Here is a 23983-nt window from a genome sequence, read left to right on the forward strand (position 1 = left end):
CTCTTCTGAACTACCCACTATCATCCCTATTAATGTCAACAACCCGGCTACATCCCAACTCTTCAACTTAACCTGATCTTTTGCATTAGCACAATGTATACAATCCTCCAATCACTCTGATGGGAATACATTAGACCTTGTTTTCTCCCATCTTTGCACTCCCTACAACCTCTCAAACACCCTCTTTCCTCTCTCTGATCACAATCTCATCACCTTCACAGTGTCCTCGTCTTCAAACATCTATCCCTCCAAGCAGCAAACAATTACCCACAGAAACCTTCACAACTTGAACCCTGCTCCTTTTCATTTTGCAACTGACCAACTCTACAACAGAATCTCTCCCATGTCCTGCCCTGACCTGGCCACTTTCATCCACATTAGACTCACTTGCTCCTCTAACAACACAAAGCATCAGGTCCCCACCATTACAACCTTGGCAGACTGATGACACCAGAAATCTTAAACGACATAGTCGTGCGCCGGAGCGATTGTGGAGTAAAACCAAATCTCAACAAGCATTCACCCTATATAAATCTGCTTTCTTAACATACAATTCCTCCCTTCATGCTGCCAAACAAGCCTACTTTGTCACTCTTATTAATACCTTGTCATCCAGTCCTCGTCTCTTCTCTACTTTTAACTCTCTACTTTCTCCACTTCCACCCAGTACCTCACTCACTGCTCACGAGATTGCAAATCATTTCAAAAACAAGATTGATGCAATTTATAGGGGCATTGCCACTGCACAGACATCCATCCCACTTAGCATACCTTATACTAAACCTCCCTCAACACTTTCCTCTTTTGACCTTGCTACTACTGAAGAGGTCACTAAGGTTTTCTCTGAAGCCCGTCTCACTACCTGTCCCCTGGATCCTGTCTCCTCACAACTACTATGGTCACCGTAGTAGTTGACCAGTAAAGTTCTGTATAACATGTTAAATGTATGACTAAGCTAAGAGCAACAGCTTAAATTAGGACAATGGTGAATGATCACTAGATATGTACATGTATATCTTTGTATTGTCCTTATTGGAAATTATAATGAAGTGTGATACTTTAGAACAGTGTTTCTCAACCTTTTTCCAGTCAAGATGCCCTTGAAAAGTATTTTCAGTCACGAGGCACCCCTGTCCAAGGCTTGGTTCACGTTACTCTGTGTCGCGTTACTGTGTGTCGCGTTACTGTGTGGTAAACGCGGGGTGTTTTTGGTGTGGTGCAATTTTAAAACTAAGGTCAGAAATTACTTTCCCTGCATTTCTGTGGGTAAGGCAGCCCATTGAAATTAATGAGTTGGCTTCCCTACACACAGCCACACAGATGTGAACCAAGGGCCTGTTGACCTGTGAGGTTGGAGGGCAGTAAAACCACGCAATTGAGCAGCTTTTACCAACCCAACTGCTCCCCCTTTAGCTACAGAAACAGCAGCTTGTGGTATACACATGCTGTTGCCACAGCTGGAAGTAAACCTCCAGGTGAATGGGGTTGAACTACAAACACCCTGCAACTGTGTGCGCATTGCACGCAGTTGTGGTGTGGTGACTGATGCTTTTTACGGGGTTAAACTAGGTGGTGAGGAGGCAACATATTGCCTGTTTACCACCTGTCAAATGCCTCTGAAAAGCAATCTGAGCATGGATTACTTTTCATAGGAGCAGCAGTCCTTGCTGCTATTACAAACATGTCTAAAAAAGCAGTTCTGAAAGGACAGGAACAGGTGGTCGAGATTAAAAGTAAAATATCAAGGGAAACCAAAACAATATCCTCAGACCTGGGAGCTATGGCAGCTGGCTGCTGCTCTTCAGGGACAAATTCATCCATCAAGAATTTCTAAGATTCATAGAAAGAGAAACCGCAACAGAAGCCTTGGAGGCTGCCTTAGCTGAAATCATGTACACCACACATTTTGGAAGAGACCGGCATAGAAGTACACTTACGGCCTCTGCATTTGGTGTCAGCAAATCTTTGCAATTAGATCCATAAACCCAATCATAATGGCAGCATATCTTGGTTCTTGACAAAGATGTACTACAGGGGAGACATAGGATCTGGCTATGTAAGGGGAGCCCAGGATCATAAAACATATGAGCAGAAATGCAGACCACCTGAATTGAAGGGTGTATTTCAACTGCATACTTCATCCTAGGGGGCGTGGCTTAGCCATCCACGTGAGAGGTCGTGTTTCCTCACAGCTCTGTCAACATTCTGCACTTTATCCTGTTTGGAGACCCTTTCCACAACCACACTCACCGGGGACACCGGCATCTCTACCCACTGTGGCAACCTGTCTCCACTGCCCCTATTCCAGAGTGCCTTAGCCATGACAAAGAGGAAGGGGGACAGGAAAGCTGCAGGGCAGCTGCACCAACATGGCGGAGACACGCTCCCACAGCGCTCGGCTAAAGACTACAAAAGGGATGCTACGGCCAAATTCACTCATTCGTCCAGCAAGGAGCACTCCTCAACTCCTCCATCGGTCAATTTGAAGAAACCTTCCTCTCCAAGAGCGGCTTCACTATCAACTGCTCCTCTGGCCTTAACAATGCCTACCTCGGCTGCAACCACAGTGATTACACAAACACCCTCACTTTCTGCCACAAGTAATGAAGGGGAAGCTGAGCCCTCGGAAACCCTCTCTCAAGGACTTTCTTGCAGCAGTTCATACTATTTGTAATTCACTCACTCAGCTCACAGTGGAGTTTAAAAGTATGAAAGATGATATGTTATTCCTACACCACGATATGAAAAAATTAGAGAAAGGGCAACCACTATATAGGGCAGGGAGAGCGCCACTGAAGATGAACTTCCTGCAATCCAGCAAGATGTCCGCTCCACACCACTAAAACTTCTGAACATGCTGCCAGAAGTGAGAATATGGATAACCGCCTACACAGAAGCAATCTTCACTTGGTTGGCATCCATGAGAAAGCCGAAGGAAAAAACCCAGTTGATTTTATTGAGAACTAGCTTTTAACCTACATTTGGGAAAGAACCTCACTCCATTTTTCTCTGTGAAAAGCGCTCAGAGTGCCACATCATCCTCTGCCACCAAGGGGCCCTGACAGACCGTTCTTGCTGAAACTACTGAATTATAAAGATAGAGACAGTATTCTCAGACTTGCCAGACAACAACCCAACATGGAGATTCAAGGGGTAAAAATTCTCTATATTCCCAGATTTTTCTGCTGAAATCCAAAACAGGCGTGCTAAATGTCTTACCCCATGCTTTCTTTTGCTAAGCTGCGAGTGGTAGCAGATGGCTCTGCAACAATTTTTTTGACTCCCCTTCTGCAGCTGCCCATTGGCTTGACCGCAATGAGCGGCAGCTATGCCTGGCTCCTGCCTGATTCTATCATGGGCCGGTGCCACATTTAAGCATCCAATATTGTCTCCTATTTTGAATTTATGGACCTATAGTGCCTTGGGTGGGTTCTTCCTATACTGTCAGAAGAATATATGTGTGTATATGAAAAAGTATCACCACATGTCTGCCAGCAGCAGCAGTTTCATATACACACACATTTTCTGATGGCACAGGAAGCACCCACCTGTGTCACACAGGCTGTGCATGGGTCAGATACCCCCACACTGAGAAAATTGGTAGGCTGTACCCATTGGCACATGTCAGGTGATCAGCAGGATAGTCTTTGAGGATTTACTGTGGTCTGGAAGAAACAGCTGCACATTACAAAGCTTGAGTGGCTGGGTACACTATAGGCATATCAGCCTGCCTTTAGTGGGGTCATGGCAGCCTCTCCACTCTTTTCCCCTTCAAGTGGGGCCACATCCAGTACATCTATATTGGGACTATATTGTTCTACCACAGACTTTATCCATGTTATACATCCATATAGACTTGCATTATCCTCTAAGTCTTGGCACTGCTACAGAGGGACTCTTTGGGGGACTTTGCCCAGCTCTCTAAGGATAGGGGGACTAGGGGTTACAGGGAGGGGTGGGTGTGAAGTTGGCTCCGAGTGCACTAGAGTGGGGTGGATGGAGTCAAAGTACATGCATTGACATATGTGTTGACGATAATGTACGTTTATACATCCATAATAGATAGTGCCGTTGATAGACTGTGAGATGCTGTATCCTTCTTGATGGGTTCTTTTGTAAAGTTCTTGGATGCATCTCCCCAATGTAGGGTTGGGCACTGGCAGATATACCATTTCTCAGAACAGGCTTTGGCCATGGGGAGTTTTATACATATCTCCGATACCTCCCGTGCATGCTAGCTGGGTCAATGCAGTTAATGATACGTTATCACAAGAGAAATTAGTCTAACACAGGTCGTTCTGACAAATTTATGAAACTGTGGGAGGCCTGGCTAGGTACTTCTGGCCTGGCACCCTTCCACTTTGTCAAGGATAGGATATTGAGTGGGGGAGTGCCCTCTGGTCTTGTATAATCTCAGCTTTCTTCCCAATTCCAATTATGGTCATATCCACTTTGAGAAGATTAGTACTATTCTCCACCTGCAGGACCATGTAGTTGATACTCCTTGAAGTCACATGCCTCTACGAATTGCAGAGACAACACCAAGTAGTTTAGTTAAGTTCTGAAGTGAGCCATTGTCTGTCCACTAACTGATTGATAGCTTGCATTATGATGTTTATACATGTAATTGTTTCACTTGACATGAGAATATTCTAATGTTTCTGTCCTGCGTGACAGACTGATAGTCTTACATTGTCAGACTGTTTACATTGTCAGACAGTTTTACAACCTATGTTTTCCTTTGTTTTTCACTTTTCAAATAAAGTATCTGATTAAAAAGAAAAAAAAATATACATTTTATCCTATTTTAGCAGTGAAGAAACAAGTATAAAAAAAAATAATATACAACTGAACTTTTTATAGTGGTCCAATTTTTAGCATCTTAATTACAGCATTTGACAAGTTGGCGTGAAAAAAGCATGGTGAAATATATCCAAAAGACTAGGAAAACCAGGACAAGTATACAGTAACTTGTTTGTATTAGAGTTCTGCTCCAATAATACTGTTCTGTGCTTCTACAGCGGGAAGCACAATACAGACCATGTTCTTGAAAGAGCTTTTAACCGGCTTTCCTGGAAAAAGGAAACACACACACACACACACGACTGCACAATGCAATATGATCATGGCCATACAAAAGGTGCAAAGTGACAAAAAAGAAAAAAAAAAAGTATTGTGATAAAAGCAGCAGTCTTGCCGATTCTACTTTATACATAGACTATCCTGGGATCAAGCTGCTGATTTGATTTGTGTGAAATATCATGGGACCTACCTGGCCTCCGCTGCTAACAGCTCATCATAGTGCGAAGATCTCTGGTCGTCATCCTGACGGTAACGGATCACAGTAGCCAGACCTTTGCTTACAAGAGCTTCTGCAATGTTTCTAGAACAAAACAATTAACAAGTCATAAAAAAATGTTTCTATGCCTACAAGTTCCAATAATAAATGATTAAGGAGAAATGTGAAACTGAAATTAACCTGCGAACCGTGAAATGTGGGAAAATTTGTTTTAAAGGTATAGCTCCAAATCTGGCAACACGGATTATTCCTTCACAATCTAATGAGTCACTGACTTGGACCAAAAATGTGTATATCAAGTGTCAAGACACCTTCTCTACGCATACATGCTTCAGGGCAGTGAGTATAGGGGTACAGATTACTATGGCAGCTGACATTTCACAAATGGTGTGTACAATTCTTGTAAGGTCCACACAATACAGGCTCTATTTTTTGTGTATTGCATATGCAGTGCATTGTAGGTGCACTGCACATTTTGCTTCTGTAACTATAGAACATAGGTAACTTTAATTGTGATTTAAACTGTATTACCCATTTGCAGATGAGATAAGGGCCATATCCTTTTAGTGCCTTACTACTACTGGTTCACCTTAGCTTTCACAACTCTCTCCAAAAACATTTTTACAATATAATAGATGTTCAAGGTTAATACAGCACATGATCTCTGGTTATGTTCCAAAGAAATTAGTTTGAAAGCCTCTTATACTTCTCATTAACCACAAATCAGGTACTGTGTGCATCAAAAAGCAGTCAGCTTTCTAGAAAGTCTGCTTCTCAAAGTTTGAAAAAAAATATATAGACAGAACGGGATAGATTTGTTCAAGAAAACTTGCAATATCCATATGCAGGCAACGATTAACAAAAATATAGAATACGGTTTCATTCCCAAAACTGGGTCACCCCAATACCCAGTTTTGGGAATGAAAACATTGTATTCTATATTTTTGTTAATCGTTGCCTGCATTTGGATATTGCAAGTTTTCTTGAACAAATCTATCCCGTTCTGTCTATATATTTTTTTTTCAAACTTTGAGAAGCAGACTTTCTAGAAAGCGGACTGCTTTTAATGCACACAGTACCTGATTTGTGCTTAATGAGAACATCAGCAGGCGTATGTTCTATGCATCACAGATTGCACAAATCCAAGGGATGAGACCAGTTGCACTCTGAAAAAAAAAAAAAAAAAAAAGGTTGGTAACTTTATTCATCTAGCCAGCATGAACAGAATCCCTGCCTGGATTAATGTAGGCTACCACTGCTGATTGTCCATAAATAGTAATGCCTGGGCTGTTATGCTGATCCTCAATTTAATTTAGTCAGGGATGTGGGGACAACTTAGCACCAAGTGAAGACTGACCTGCTAATCTGCATACTTTTTTGTAACAGTGTCTCAAAGTACTACACTGAATTGCAATAGCCAGAAGATTGACATTTTCAGAAGGAACCTATTGTCAACCTATTTGGGTCTTCAAAGTGGAAGAAAAGCCCTATACCTAAATATTCCCCACAATCATTAATGTAAACAAAGTTCAGAATTATGTCCCAAAATGTAAAAATCAGTTTTTAGACCTTTATTTTATTATATTCTCTGCCTGTCACGTGACTGCAATCCCCCTCCTCAGTCAACAGGCGGCCAGTTGGCCTGTCTAGGGAGGGCTAGCAGTGTCACTTCCGGAAGTGACCCTGCTCCTCTGTAAAAAGTGGGCGTGTACAGAATAATGATAGGAGCTGCATCATAGATTATCCTGTCAGAGCTCTCATGAATGAGGACACTTGTACAAAATGTGGAGACTGGATGTACGGAGAGCTGTCAAAAAAGGGTTGAAGCGTACACTCTATCCACTTCCAGCACCTCCAACCCTTCTACAGCTTTTCTTGCATCAACTCCAGGGAACAACCAGCAAAGATGCATTCTTGTTATCCAACTCCCGAACTGGATCTCTGGGTACTTGTACATGCAGGTGCCCCAGTCTGTGGATTTTGTTTCTTCCTTTTAGCACTCTGCATAGCGGGCAGGATGTGAGCAAGTGCTCGGCTTTCTCCTCTCCCACTGCCTCCAGCCTGCTTGGGACAGTTTTCACTGCACTCAAGTCAGCTGCTTAATTTCTGCACCAGGAATAGACCCCTGGATCATTAGGAACAGCAGGCAGCATGGACTGTGATTTGTGCTGTTACCCCAAAGTGCTCTCAGCTACATTTGACAGGTCTCCATGCATTCAGCTCCCCTTTCTGCAGGCTGTCTAGATTCAAAGCCAATGCACAACTGCATATGTGAACCAGAACTTCTGCCATTCCTCCTGTGCAACGGATTCATTTTTCTTACCTCTTATAACTCCAGTGGCTTACTTTCATTTTTAATTAGTTCAGTCACTGTTGCTTACAGACAGTCATTATTGTACTGCTCTCTAGCCCTTCACAAACAAACAGACTTTTGCTACAGCCAAAGAATTCAACTTTTAACTCATTAGTCCAGAGTACCTGCTGCCATTTTTCTGCACCCCAATTCCTATGCTTTTGAGCATAGAACATGGAAACAAGGTTACGTGACTAAACTATGCATGAAAACATAGGAACTGGGGTGCAGAAAAAAGTGTCAGCTCTAGACTGGGGAGTCAAAATCTGAAATATTTGGCTGTAGCAAAAATCAGTTTGCTAAGAGATGCAGGCAGATATTTATCCATCATGCCATACCACCAGGGAGACGTGATTGGCTCCAAATGTAGGACAATGACCCCAAACATGCAACCGAAGAACCATCTTCACTGTAAATAAGAACAAGGAGTCCTGGAAGTGATAGTTGGGCTTTCACAGAGCCCTGATCTCAACAATAAGTCTGTCAGGGATTACAAGGAGACTAAAAGATTAGAGGAAGCCTACATCCACAGAAGATCTGTGATTAGTTCTGCAAGATGTTTGGAACAACCTACCTGCGAGTTCTTAAAAAAACAAAAAAAACAAAAAACAAACACTGAGTGCACCTAGTGTACCTAGAAGAATTGATGCTGTTTTGAAGGCACACCAAATTTTGATTTGGTTTGGATTTCTCTTTTGTTCATTTACTTTCCATTTTGTTTACTGATAAAAATAAATTAACACTTCTATTTCTGAAAGCATTATTAACGTTACATCATTTTTTACACCTAAGACTTTTGCACAGTACTGTACATCACAGAAAACAAAAATAGATTTTAGAATAAATGGAACGTTCAAAAAGCAGTCCAACTGAGAGGTGGGCAATACAGCAAATAAATGCCCAACATGATCAGAATAACCACCATTAACTAAACAAACAAATACGGCAGAATCTAATAAAAAGCTGCCTGAAGCACTTTACTACCAAACCTGGTGTCCACCTGGTAAAACCTATGGATAAAACAATGTCCTGGTTAACCACTTCAGGAAGAAAGGCCTTAGCGCCACCTTGTCCTTGTGCAAAACAAGAACAGAAAAAACTAGCCTAGCAGATGAGACGGCAACAAAGAAGGCAACACTGCAAGAAAGGGAGGACAAGGGAATATCCTCAACAGGCTCAAAGTGAAGTCTAGAAAGGACCAACAGGAGATCCCATGTCACAGAAGAACACACAGAAGGCACAATATGAGTAAAGCCCTGTACAAAGATCTTCACCAAGGTTTGAGAGGTGAGCCACTTCTGAAAGAGAATTGCCAAGGCCCAGATTTGGCCCTTAACCGCTTGCCGCCCTGCCACTGTGTATATACGTGTGCAGGGCGGCAGTGGAGCGCAAAACCACGTTTAAAAACGGGTTCCGCGCTCCCGACACTTTCGCCGGCAGGGGGCGCGCGCGCGCGCTCCCGCCGACCCGCGGGTGATCCGATTCGATCCAGGAGGGATCAATCATTAGATTTCAGCCAGTGATTTCTGGCTGAAATCGGATGATCGGTCCCTGTCCTATCCTGTCCTGTGTTGATATTTACACAGGGCAGGATATGATGTCATTCTTCTCTGCCTGGACACATTCCGTTCCAGACAGAGAAGAAGAGACATTTAAACGTAAGTAAAACAGCACACTGACAGTTAGAACACAGTCTAGGACACATTTAACCCCCTGATTGCCCCCCCCCAGTTAACCCTTCACTGCCCTGTCACCAGTGTCACTGATCAGTGAAGCGATTTTTATTGATCACTGTATCAGTGTCGCTGGCGACTTCCAATAGTGCTAGCGCCCCTCCCAGATAGCGCCAGTTTGCCCCCCAGTACACCAATAAAGCCATTTAACCCCTTAATTCCCCCCCCACCCCCCCAGTTAACCCCTTAACTGCCCTGTCACCAGTGTCACTGATCAGTGAAGCGATTTTTACTGATCACTGTATCAGTGTCGCTGGCGACTTCCGATAGTGTTAGCGCCCCTCCCATATAGCGCCAGATTGCCCACTAATACACCAGTAGTCCCGTCTAACCCCTTGATCGCCCCCCCCCCCCCCTGAGTTGACCCCTTCACTGCCCTCTCACCAGTGTCACTGATCAGTGAACCAATTTTTACTGATCACTGTATCAGTGTCGCTGGCGACTTCCGTTAGTGTTAGCGCCCCTCCCAGATAGCGCCAGATTGCCCGCTAATACACCAGTAGTCCCGTCTAACCCCTTGATCGCCCCCCCCCCTCCCTGAGTTGACCCCTTCACTGCCCTGTCACCAGTGTCACTGATCAGTGAACCAATTTTTACTGATCACTGTATCAGTGTCGCAGGCGACTTCCGTTAGTGTTAGCGCCCCTCCCAGATAGCGCCAGATTGCCCGCTAATACACCAGTAGTCCCGTCTAACCCCTTGATCGCGCCCCCCCCCCCCCCCCTGAGTTGACCCCTTCACTGCCCTCTCACCAGTGTCACTGATCAGTGAACCAATTTTTACTGATCACTGTATCAGTGTCGCTGGCGACTTCCAATAGTGTTAGCGCCCCTCCCAGATAGCGCCAGTTTACCCGCCAGTACATCAGTAATCCCATTTAACCCCTTGATCGCCCCCCCCCCCCAGTTAACCCCTTCACTGCCCTGTCACCAGTGTCATTGATTACAGTGAACAGATTTTTACTGATCACTGTATTGGTACTGGTGACTTGGTACTGGTGACTTCCGATAGTTTTAGCGCCCCTCCCAGATAGCACCAGTTTGCCCGCTAGTACACAAATAATCACATTTGACCCCTTGATTGCCAGGAACACGCTTACTTGCACGCTAAACCTTCATTGCTAGTATAGTGTCTGATTGGATCAATATCTTTGATCAGATCAGCGCTATACCAGCATTCACATTACTTTAGTATCCCCAAAAACGCAGTGTTAGCGGGATCAGCCCCAACACCTGCCAGCACCTGCGTTTAGCCCCTACGCCCCCCCTTCTCCCCCGGCAAGTGCAGTGTCAGTAGATAACTGTCACTTGATACATATTACACACAAAACCGCAGTGTTCACAGAATCAGGCCTGATATCTGTTAGCACTTGTCGGTAAATTTTTTGTAGCGGTTCAAGCAGTCCCTGACAGCCAGGCGCTCTTTTTCCCGTGAGTCGCACTAGGTACCTGTAAATTTAGTGGCCAAAATGTCTAAGCAAAGGTACACTGGTGAAGAGGCCTATAGGATTCTGATCATGTCAAGTGAGAGCGAAGGGGAAAACTCACTGGCAGAACCAGGCTCAGAATACGAACCTATAGACAGCAGCGGCACCCTGACAGCTAGCTCAGACGACGAGGAAGTGGTCCCTGCTAAGGTCAGGCGTACCCGATCCCATTCACAGGTTGCTGAGGTGGTACAAATGCATGATGACTCTCATATGCAGCAGAGTGCCAGTACTAGTGCCGCAGTATCTTTTGGTGAACTGGCGAGCACCAGCGGCCTAGTACGTCCTGGTCGTAGGCATACCAGCACTGCAGTATCACTTGGTGACGTGGCGAGTCCCATAAGTGCAGTACAAGCTGGTGCGGTGGCGAGCACAAGTAGTGTCCCGCGGCCACCAAGAATTCGCAGACAGGCCCGTAGAGCCCCTAGTGTCCTTCCGGATGTGCTTGCAAATCCCGATTGGCAGCCCACAAATTCTGCAGCACCCGTACTTCCCCCATTCACTGCCCAACCCGGAATTCAGGTGGAAACAGCAAATTTAAATACTCCCCTTAATTTTTTTGAGCTGTTTTTCACAGAAGATCTTTATGCATTGATTGTGGATCAAAGCAATTTATATGCACGCCAATTTATCGCCGCCAACCCAAATTCAAACCTTGCCAGACCATTCGCATGGAAACCCATTACGGTTTCCGAATTTAAAGTTTTTTTGGGCCTAACCCTCAACATGGGCATTAATGATAAAAATCAATTGCGGTTGTATTGGTCCACCGACCCTCTTGTTCACATGTCCGTGTTCTCTGCTGCCATGGCCAGGCATAGATATGAGACGATAAGGCGTTTTATGCACTTCTACGACAACTCACTCAGTCGTCCTCAGGGTGACCCTGAATTTGACCGGCTCCACAAAATTCGGCCCCTCGTAAATCACTTTAACCAAAAATTTGCAGATGTGTATACTCCCCAGAAAAACATCTGCATCGATGAGTCCCTCATTCAATATTCTGGCCGCCTTGTAATCAAACAATATCTCCCCAGCAAGCGTGCCAGATATGGGATCAAGATGTATAAGACCTGTGAGAGGGCAACAGGCTATACATGTAAGTTTCGGATTTACGAGGGAAAAGATAGTTACTTGGAGCCCCCCGGATGCCCAGACTACATGGGGAGCAGTGGCAAGATAGTTTGGGACTTGGCGTCATCCTATTTCCATATGGGGTACCACTTATACGTGGACAATTTTTATTCAAGCGTGCCACTATTTAGACATTTGTTCAATTTGGGAATTTGCACATGTGGCACTGTGCGATCTAATCGCCGAGGCTTCCCCCAACGGCTTGTAAATACCCGTCTTAAAAAGGGGGAAAAAGCCTGCTTGAGAAATGAAGAATTGCTCGCAGTGAAGTGGAAGGACAAACGGGATGTTTACCTCCTGTCTTCCATTCACGCAGATACGACCGTCCAAATTACCACGGCAGCTGGTGTTGTTGAGAAGCCCCTCTGTGTCCACGATTATAACCTTAACATGGGAGGGGTGGACTTCAATGACCAGATGATGCAGCCGTATTTAGTTTCCCGAAAATCCAAACGCTGGTACATAAAAGTGTCAGTTTATTTATTTCAGTTGGCTCTATATAATGCTTTTGTTCTCTATAAAGCAACTGGACATAGTGGATCATACCTAAATTTCCAGTTAGAGAACATCAGGGCCCTTTTGTATCCAGAAGGTGCTGCGCCCCAAATCCCTCTCCCAGATACAGTTAGCCGTCTGCATGAGAGACATTTTCTCGATACCATTCCTGGTACCCCAACCCAAAGAAGACCCCAAAAAAGATGTCGTGTCTGCAGCAAACGTGGAATTAGGCGTGACAGCCGCTATTGTTGTCCCTCCTGTCCTGGCCAACCTGGCCTCTGCATCAAGCCCTGCTTCCGCCTCTACCATACACTAGTGAACTATTAGTATAGGGTACAGCACGGCACAGATCAGGGCACATTTACACAGGGTCTCAAAAGATGTTAGGTAGTCAGGAAACTGGCTATCGCATTTGGAGAGACCCTACCAGCTGTTTAAATGTTTGAAGTTTGGAAAAAAAAAGTAAAAAAAATAAAAAAAATAAATAAAAGTACAAATACCCCCCAAAAAAATAAAAAAATATAAAAACCAAAAATAGTTATAGTTTTTTTTGTTGTTGTCATTTTTGTGATTGTTCGACTTTCACTGGTTTATTGTTGTTTTATTGTTAACCATTTCTGTTTGCAGGAATGCTTTCAGCTGCAGCGTTGACCTGTTTATTCTGACAGCAACAGGAACTTGCTCTCAGAATAGACATAAGTCAGCGTGGGCAGCGCTGTTGGATGAGATTTTTCATCCGCAGTTATAAAAAACAGAATATATGCCAAAGCATGGGGGCCTGGGGTGGCCAGTGGGTGGATGGCCCCTATGCTTCGGCATATATATTTTATATTTGTTGGCACATTTCATATGTGCCCACCATTAGAAGTGGGTGGATTGAGGGAGGTTTCTAATGGTGGGCATACCACCACACACTTTTCCTTATAAAGTTGTTTTATTGAGTTTATGTTTTATTGTTAACCATTGTTGATTTCTTTGCAGGAACGTCAAACTGCAGCACTGACCTGTTTATTCTGACAGCAACAGGGTCTTGCTTTCAGAATAGACATAAGTAGGTGTGTGCAGTGCTGTTGGATGAGATTTTTCATCCGCAGTTAAAAAAAAGAGAATATATGCCAAAGCATGGGGGCCTGGGGTGGCCAGTGGGTGGATGGCCCCTATGCTTCGGCATATATATTTTATATTTGTTGGCACATTTCATGTGTGCCCACCATTAGAAGTGGGTGGATTGAGGGAGGTTTCTAATGGTGGGCATACCACACACTTTTTCTGGCAGAGATTTTTTCTCTTTTTTTTCATTCAGCCCACAGGCTGCATAAAGAAAAAAAGAACATAGCATATACACCCAACAAGGACCAGTGACGTATTGGTACATCACTGGACTTTGAATGGTTATACCAGGGTGATGCCTGCAGCTGCAGGCATCATCCTGGTTTTATTTTTTTCAGCCGGCAATGGGCTTTCATGTAAAAGCATTCCTAGTGGTTAATTAGCTGCAGAATTGCCTTTACAAGCAGCGGGAGAAAATGGCCCCCCCTCCCCCTCCCTGAGATAGCATTAAAAGTGATTAAAAAATAAATAAATTAAAGGGACAGTGTAAAAATAATTAAATAAATCAGAAAAAAAGAAAAAAAAAAAAAAGAAAAAAAAAAAGGACCCTCGCCCATCCGCGCACGCGCACACCTGCGTCCGTGAGCGTTGACCCTTTCCCAGTATGGAAACAGCGATTGCACCATGCATGTGAGGTATCGCCACGAACGTCAGAACAAGGGCAGTAATTATAGCTCTAGACCTCCTCTGTAAATCTAAAATGGTAGCTTGTAAAGGCTTTTAAAGCGTTGCCTATAGATATTAAAAATGTATGCAGTTTGTCGCCATTGCACAGGGCATGCGTAATTTTAAAGCATGTCATGTTTGGTATCTATTTACTCAGCATAGCATCATCTTTTATATCATACCAAATAATTGGCCAATATATTGTAATTTTGTGCATTAAAATTAAAAAAGTGTATATTTTTCAAAAAAATTGCGTTTGAAAAATCGGTGTGTAAGTAATATGTGAGATAAAAAATTGCACCACCCACCATTTTATTTACTAGGGTGTCTGCTCTAAGAAAATATATAATGTTTGGGGGTTCACTTTAATTTCCTAGCAAAAATACAGATTTTTTTAATGTGAACAAAAAGTGTCAGAAAAGGCTTGGTCTTCAGGTGGTTAGAAGAGTGAGTGATGTGTGGCATAAACCTCTAATGCTGGGCATAAAATGCCCCCACCCCTCAAAATGACCCCTTTTTGGAAAGTAGACACCCCAAACTATTTGCTGAGAGGCATGTTGAATCAATAGAAGAATTTATTTTTTTACCACAAGTTTTTGGAAAATGAAGAAAGAAAATAAAAATATATTTTTTCTTTTCTTTTTTATATTTCAAAACCTTGTGAGAAAAAATTAGATCTGCAAAATACTTAACATGCCTCTTTTTAAATTCCTTGGAGTGTCTACTTTCCAAAAAGGGGTCATTTGGGGGGGTTTGGTGCTATCCTGGCATGTCAGGGCCTCCAAAACTGTGATAGGTAGTGGGGAAGTGAAATGAAGAGGTTACGCACTTTCAGGCTTTCAAAGTGCTCATTGGATTTCAGGCTCCTGTATGTGGCTAGGCTCCCAAAAAGTGTCACATGTGTGGTATCCTCATACTCGGTAGAAGTAGCAGAATGTATTTTGGGGTATAATTCCACATATACCCATGGCTTGTGCAAGAAATAAATCATTTAAATGACAATTTTGTGTAAAAAAAAAAAACAAAAAAAAAGTTTTTGTCATTTTCCAGAAACTTGTGGGAAAAAAATAAATCTTCCATGGACACAATATGTCTCTCAGCAGATAGCTTAGGGTGTCTGCTTTCCAAAAAGGGGTCATTTGGGGGTGTTTGTTCTATCCTGGTATTTTAGCACCTCAAGAGATGTGATGGGCGGTCAGAAAGTAAAAGCTGTGTAAATTTCAAATTATCTATACCATAGTTTGTAGACGCTATAACGTTCACACAAAGCAATCAATATACACTTATTGGGATTTTTTTTACCAAAAACATGTAGCAGAATACATTTTGGCTTAAATTTATGACTAACTTTGAGTTTACGATATATTTTTTATAGCTGAAAGTAGAAAAAATTGTTTTTTTTTCAAGATTTTCGTGTTTTTTTGTTTATAGCGCCAAAAATAAAAAGCGCACAGGTGATCAAATACCACCAAAAGAAAGCTCTATTTGTGTGAAAAAAAGGACGTAAATTTCGATTGGGTACAGCATTGCATGACCGCGCAATTATCATTTGAATTAGTGCAGCGCTGTATAGCAAAAAAAGGCATAAATTACAGTATCTATACCATAGTTTGTAGACGCTATAACGTTCACACAAAGCAATCAATATACACTTATTGGGATTTTTTTTACCAAAAACATGTAGCAGAATACATTTTGGCTGAAATTTATGACTAACTTTGAGTTTACGATATATTTTTTATAGCTGAAAGTAGAAAAAATTGGTTTTTTTTCAAGATTTTCGTGTTTTTTTGTTTATAGCGCCAAAAATAAAAAGCGCACAGGTGATCAAATACCACCAAAAGAAAGCTCTATTTGTGTGAAAAAAAGGACGTAAATTTCGATTTGGTACAGCATTGCATGACCGCGCAATTATCATTTGAATTAGTGCAGCGCTGTATAGCAAAAAAAGGCATAAATTACAGTATCTATACCATAGTTTGTAGACGCTATAATGTTCACACAAAGCAATCAATATACACTTATTGGGATTTTTTTTACCAAAAACATGTAGCAGAATACATTTTGGCTGAAATTTATGACTAACTTTGAGTTTACAATATATTTTTTATAGCTGAAAGTAGAAAAAAATTGGGTTTTTTTCAAGATTTTCGTGTTTTTTTGTTTATATCGCCAAAAATAAAAAGCGCACAGGTGATCAAATACCACCAAAAGAAAGCTCTATTTGTGTGAAAAAAAGGACGTAAATTTCGATTGGGTACAGCATTGCATGACCGCGCAATTATCATTTGAATTAGTGCAGCGCTGTATAGCAAAAAAAGGCATAAATTACAGTATCTATACCATAGTTTGTAGACGCTATAACGTTCACACAAAGCAATCAATATACACTTATTGGGATTTTTTTTACCAAAAACATGTAGCAGAATACATTTTGGCTTAAATTTATGACTAACTTTGAGTTTACGATATATTTTTTATAGCTGAAAGTAGAAAAAATTGTTTTTTTTCAAAATTTTCGTGTTTTTTTTGTTTATAGCGCAGAAAATAAAAAGCGCACAGGTGATCAAATACCACCAAAAGAAAGCTCCATTTGTGTGAAGAAAAGGACGTAAATTTTGTTTGGGTACAGCATTGCATGACCGCGCAATTATCATTTGAATTAGTGCAGCGCCAAACAGCAAAAAAAGGCCTGGTCATTAAGGGGGGTAAATCCTCTGGGGCTCAAGTGGTTAATGATATTCAAGGCCAAATGCTGAACTAGTCTGGACTGGAGAAAGGAAATTATTTTTCCGATAGAGTACTTCCTGAAATGGAATTCCCTTGCCTTGCAACAAGCAAAGTACATACTCCAAGTGCAGTGGTAGACCATGTGGGAGGTTGACTTCCTAGCCTTCAGAAGCATAGGTATAGCTGAATCAGGTAGACTCCTGTCCCTCAGTACTTGGGCTTCAGCAATCATACCATTAAAGCCAGTGACTGAGAAGTAGGATGGTAGATCAGCCCCTAGGATAGAAGGTACAGATGACCAAGAAATGCCCAGAGAAACTGTGCCAGAAGCATGACCTGAAGAACCATGTCCTCCTGGCCAGTTTGCTAAAAAAAACAAAACAATTATCTCCAGAATGCTTTCTATCCTGCGAAGGAGGTGAGGAAAGAGCTTCAGAGGAAGAAAGGCATAGATCAGGTTGAAATAATCCCACACGGTTGCCAGACCATCCACTGCAAAAATCTCTGGACTAGGCAACAAATCTGTCCAGTTTGTGGCTGAATTTGGAAGCCAAGAGGTCCATATTTGGCACTTCCCATTGGTGAGAGATTGTAAAACACCTCCAGGTGAGGAGCCAATTTTCCAGAGTTAAGATTTTGACAATTGGAGACAGTCCCTTTCTCTGCACTGAAGTTGCACTGAAGATGAATGAGATATGAATCTGTATAGACTCCTATTCATTCATAAAATGAAACAAAGTAAACTGTGATTACTGTATTTCGCTTAACAAACTGACACATAGTAAATACAGTTTACTACGTGCCAGTGATGAAAATACAGGAGCGATCTGTAGGGATCGCTGGCAGCATTCTTTCAGGATAGGAAAGTGTTTACCAGCCTCCTGCCCTCAGGAAAGGAAGGGGGCGGGTAAGTACATGTTTACCAGCCCAACCCCCCCCCCCCCAAAGCTCGCGGTCGCCATCTCTTCTCATCTCCATCTCTTTGCAGTGGTGTGCACAAAAAAAGCAGCAAAATGGATATAATGTCAGCAAGTCCTAAAAGGGAAATTGCCTGCTCTTTCCCTGCAAAGGTTTTGCTTTTTCCTGTTAAATTTCAGGGACAGAAAGTAAAATAATTCTATGACAGAACATATACAAAAACAAAACAAAAGTGAAAATCAAACATTCCCCATCTAAAATTTAAGAAAATTAAAAAAGCAGGTTCACTTTTGGTATAAAAGCCCAACAGTGCTAAACATCCTAAATAATAGTTTAAAATTCTTAAAAACATACTGTCCATAAAGTACTAGAGAGTTAGACAGTACATGTGGAACCATACAGACTGCCCAAAGTGCTTTTTTCAAGCAAATTCCTAGCTTGAAGATATAGGCCATGCTGCAAACCATTTACAATTGCCTTACTCAAGCAGCAAAAGGTAATCTTTAAAGGCTAAGTTAAATAAGTGCACATCTTTTTACAGGTTTAAAAAATAAAAAATGAGCATTTATTATTTTTTTACACTGCAGTCTGTAAGGCAATGCACCTGTGATCAGCAGATCACAGGTGCAATGCCTGGAATCTGCAGACATTCAGTAAGCAGTCTGCCTGTACCTTTTACGGGCGGGCGGGCGGGCAGGCAGGCAGTTGCTGAACAGCAGGAATCAATGAACTTACCAGTGGCTTCACAGTTCATTGAGGACTACGAGCCTTCAGCCACAATGGCCGAAGGTACCTGTAGGCAATAATAATTGACAGGAAACTGTCAATGTATGATGCAGCCATATTGGCTGAGACTAGCACATCCACGTTTTTAAATTGTGACAGCAGGAGTGGGGAGAAAATCCCCCGCCCACTCTCACAGAGAGGGAGAAGAAGCTGCAAATGCCGAAATATGTTACATGTTCCACTCTAAAAATGTATGGAACATGTTCCAAAGGTGAACTTACCCTTTAAATAATTTAGCTTCAACGTGATTACAGTAATTTCTGGTAACACAGCATCCACAGTCATGCAACAAATCAAAATTAGTATGACCAAACCTTGAGCAATAAATTCATATAAAGTGATTATGATAGTCATTTACATGATTAATGCTCAGCTAAAGCTAATCTGCAACAAAACTGTCACCAAGTACCGGAATTCACACTGGCAAAGGCTGGGAAGGGGTTAGGGAATGTCTAGCAGCTCCTCTGAAACATTCCTTTCAATATTAACCGTGTGTAAATGCAGCATGGGATTTAGTCTGTGCCAGCCCAGCGCAAGGTTCACTGAACAAAAGTAATTATCCGCAACATACTTCTGACATTTCAGAATTCTATTTGTTTCACATCTTCACACCTTTCAGCTGGCATAGCCTGGCTTCCACAAATGATCAGAAACAGAGGGGAACAGACTAAAAAAAATGTGTGCATTGATTCAAATCAAGGTAAACTACTTCCAGAGGGACATCAACCATACTTCTTAAAAAGCACTAGATTTCAGCAAGGCAAGAACGGGAAAAAGTCTGACTTACTAGAAAGTCCCTGGTACAGAAATCACTTGAGAAAAGATTCACTACAAGGTGAAAAAGCAACTATAAATCATACGATTCTATATGACACCCATTTGAGCACCCTTCCAAATGAAAAATCTGGACAGCTTGTGGATGTCATATGAAACACAGGTCACCTAGTTCCAGTAGTTGTGTGACCATAGGGAGAGCCAAGTACTTTGTAATACAGAACATAAAGTGCTTTAAAGCCAGCCTAATTTCTTACAATGTGAATTTAAAATTTGAAACATAGGAACAGGGCACTACAATCAAAGTGGTTGTTCGGCTCCAGGCAAGCCAGGCTGTGTGTTTGAATAGACACAAACAGCACAGGATCGGGAGTTAGGCCGCACCAATGCCCACCATAAGAAGTGGCTGCCTATGGTTGGAACGCAGAGGAGGAGCCAGGAGTGCCAGTGGAGGACCCCAGAAGAGAAGTAACGGGGCAGCTTTCTGTAAAACCATTGCACAGAGCAGGTATGACATGTTTATTATTTTAATGGAAAAAAAATGGGAAGCTTTACAATCGCTTTAAGTCTGTGTGGTAAACCAGAGTGGAGCAGAAAACTGTAAACATAAGCCGTTTTTGAAGTTGGCTATTTTCAAACAAGATTAAAAGCTGCATAACTACACAGCAAAAACTGCAAATATGCTGTACATAAACAATTGTGTAGTTAACCTTTCATGAAAAAATGTAGGCAGAAACTAATTTCCAGAAAATGATAGCTACTTGGCAGTCATGCTGAATCCCTCCTCATAGGAAGCCGCTTCCAGCTTTTTGAAATGCTGAACTCTGCTAGTGACTCGGCAAGCTATGGGTAGAACTATATTGTTCATCTTCTGCTAGAATGAATAAAGTGACATGGAACTACCTCAAAATCCAGCAGCTACATAATATGTATGATCAAAATATGAAATCATATTTCCACATTGTGATTCAATCATTTCTAGCCTACTCCTATTAATATGAAAGATTTTGAAGTTTGTAAACTTAGTTTGTGAAGATCCCCACATATTCACTTCCTTGAATTCTGTTTTTACTATACCCTGTAGGCACTGCTGTGCACACATTTCACAGAGACTACATTCTGAGCTACAGGAGGTGGTAAGGGGAGGAATATCAAGAGGCACAGCCAATACAGGAATTACAGCCCACAGGCAGCAAACTACAATGGGATATATAATACTTAGAAAATGAGAGTAACCCCCCCCCGTCACATCGAGTGCGACTTGGCATGCGAAATGCCAAGTCGTACTCTATTGTCTGCAATTACAGCGGTCAAATCGGTGCGGTTCTGACTTGGTCGGAGCCGCACCGATTTCTAAAGCAGTACAATACTACTTTTGGTGCGATTTTAATCTGCCTCAGATGTCTTGAAAATCATACCTGAAATCGGTATCTCACCTGACTTTGAAATCGTGCAACTTCACTGTAAGTCGCACGATTTCAAAAAGTCGGGCTTGATGTGACCGAGGGGTAAACAACAGAGGAGAAGCTTCAAAACATGCAGGAAATCTAGGAAATTGTGGAAAGACAAGCAGCACAGACTTTTCAAGTAAGCTTATACTGAAATGTCAAAAATAATTGTTTTTATTGGTATTATAATGCTGATTCATTAGAACATCCTTCAGGAAGTATGTATGTGCAACTTCTCTTATTTAAACAGCAGATGGTCTGGTGGTGTCATCATGCAAAAATCAACAGAGCTCCCTAAGGCCATCACAATAGGTTGCAAATGCATAAAAGTCTAAAAAAGCTTACCGAACCGACTGCTTATATTGTCCAGGATCAGCCAGCTCAGCAAATTCAGTCCAAGAACTCACTATTTATTGATAAAAGTCTCAAAGAACCACAAAAAATCATTGCAGAATTAGGAGGTAATTCTTGCAGCTGGTGTCAAGGTGTACATCCACAATCAAAAAATTTACTCAGATTTAACTTTGATAGGAGGTGTGCCAGAAAAAACATAAGACAACTACAGTTTGCCATTAATATATAAGCAAAGACCAGACCTTCAGGAACAACATGCTGTGGACTGATTAATAAGAGAGTGGTTTACCTACAGTAAAAGTAGACATGTTTGGCACAAACCAAAAACCGCATTTGAGAAAAATAACTTTACCAACTGTGAAACCTGGTGATTGAAATTTTATGTTGCAGGAGGCTGCTTTGCTTCTTAAGGGCCTGGGAAGCTTGCATTTGTAAATTTGACTATGATTTCTGTATCGTATCAAAAAGGTGTGTTAACGAAAACGTGATGCCACATGTTGGAATTGAACCGGAAACTGTTGTTTCAACAGGATGAATGATCCAAAACACGCTTGCTGCTTCACACACTCTCTACCACCGAAATGGGTTTTTATACATTTTTAGAAAGAAAAAAATTGAAATATAAATGTTATTAAATAAGTGACAAAAGCACTTAAGCTTTAAAACGTTAAGGATTCATAAACACTTAAGGCCGCTTCACACCAGAAGGAGATGCAGAAAAAGCTTGTTCCGTGTGCATTTTCAGCACCGTGTTCAAAATGCACTGCCTTTGCAAATACATTGTGGATGTGAATACAAACTCAGTGCATTTGCTGGATCCAGATCGCATGTGATTTGGTGTGACACGTTTTTTAAAAGTAGTACATTTACTACTTTTGGTGTGGTCCAATGAGATCTGCAGCCAATTGAAATGAATGGGTCGCCAAATAGCACAGCTGGGGATTTTGGCATAAGCCAGCCCTCAAACAAAATGGCATAATGATCAGTAAAACGTAAAAAAAAAAAAATGGATAGGAGTCCCTTGAACATTAATCAATTCAAGGGCAAATCTGTTTGTCCTCTATTTCAAGCAAGCTGTTAGAGGTCATCTGATGATCTCTCAACGGCCTATTCAGTAAATGTTACCACACAAAATTACAACCAATTATATCTTGGGATTGCAGGCATCAAGAGAGTGGTGTGTTATGCCATTTGTAATACAAGCTCTGCACAATTAATCATTGAAAAATTAATTACAACATTCAGGTTCATAATTAAACAATGATATACAAGTGTCTCAATAGACAGCATTTTTAAGGCAATTATGAGGTCGGAGGGGGGTAGGTGGTTTCAGTGTCCAGTACCAAGCTGACCTTCCACCCCTGCTGTTTGCTAGAGTTCAACAAAATGACTATGGTTTGTGCTTGCATCTTTTGGAAGCCAAAGAACCTTCACAATTGCTGTATTAAAAATAACATTCTTGGTTGTGGGTTAACCTGTTATTGCATACTCCCATGTCAAAGGACTACATTTGTTTCTGCACCTTAAAATTTTTAAACCACACTTAAATACATGGGGATGGTGTAGCACAATCTTGACCTGAAGCTGTATTGCTGCAAAACAAAGTTGAGGGTCTGGATGTACTGTCTGGCCGGGGTACAAGTTTCACTGCACAGAATGACAAATCATTTGGCAGGTAGAAACTCCTCCATATGTTTTAACTGTGTATTTAGTCTGATATCTGGAGTTCATCTTCATTGAAAATGTATTATAAAAGCATTCCTTCACAAAGGATTGCAAAGCGATCATCCATTTCAGTAAATTAGATGATACTTTAAATACAGTGACAAGAAAAAACCTCCTGGAATGAACTGGTTTTCTGCATTAATTTGCCATAAAATGTGACCTGATCCTCATCTAAGTAACAATAATAAACACAATGTACTTTAAGCTGATAAAACACAAACAATTCTAGTTTTGCATTTCTATTGAATACAGCCACTAAACATTTACAGTGATGGAGAAAATCTGCTCTAAATCACATTTAAAACACATCGCAGTTCATACAAAAACGTATCTCATTAGCACTGCTGAATCAAAATCACTCAAAAACGCTATAAAAAGGCATATAGGTGAACCTAGGCTTAAGCACATTGTGTTTTATACTTTTGAAAATTATCAAGGATCAGATAACATTTTTGGGCAAATTACTGCCAAGAAAAAAAAAAACTTAATTCCTAGGGATTCACATACTTTTTCTTGCCACTCACTATAAGTGCTCACAGCAGGTCACATGACAGTTGAATACAATGGATGGCTTCATTCATGCCATCCATTGTATACTAGTGTGCCTAGCTGTGAATGGTCACAGCGATCACATGCACAAGCTGGGCCAATCACAGCCCAGCTGTGTCATGTGACTAGCCGCGGCCAAATCAAAGCGAAGCACAAAAAAAAACCCTGAATGAATCAATGTCATTCAGGTAAATGCTTGCTTATAGCAAAGTAATTCTTTGCTATAAGCAAATTGTGTAAAAAAAAAAAAAAAATACTGATCACTTCCCCAAAATAGTACAATGTTACTATGGTAACATTGTACTACTTTGGTCATAGTAAAATATGAAAAAAAAATCTTAAAAAAAGAAAAAAAATTAATACAAAAATTAAAAATAATTTTTAAAAAATTATATATTTTTTTCCATACCGTCAGTGTCC

At 41.5% G+C, this 23983-nt stretch overlaps 1 protein-coding gene across 1 annotated transcript in view; it reads right to left on the reverse strand.

Annotated features, from left to right (window-relative positions):
- Positions 1-23983, reverse strand: part of SND1 (staphylococcal nuclease and tudor domain containing 1) — a 987097-nt gene that overhangs the window by 586602 nt on the left and 376512 nt on the right. Inside the window, exon 13 of the mRNA XM_089676965.1 lies at positions 5273-5383. Within this exon, the coding sequence (XP_089533091.1) occupies positions 5273-5383 (111 nt within the window). The remainder of the gene's footprint in view (positions 1-5272; positions 5384-23983) is intronic.

Source organism: Staurois parvus, unplaced genomic scaffold (genome assembly GCF_062004578.1).
Source record: "Staurois parvus isolate SC_StPar_1 unplaced genomic scaffold, SC_StPar_1.0 ptg000175l, whole genome shotgun sequence".
NCBI classification, from domain to species: Eukaryota; Metazoa; Chordata; class Amphibia; order Anura; family Ranidae; genus Staurois; species Staurois parvus.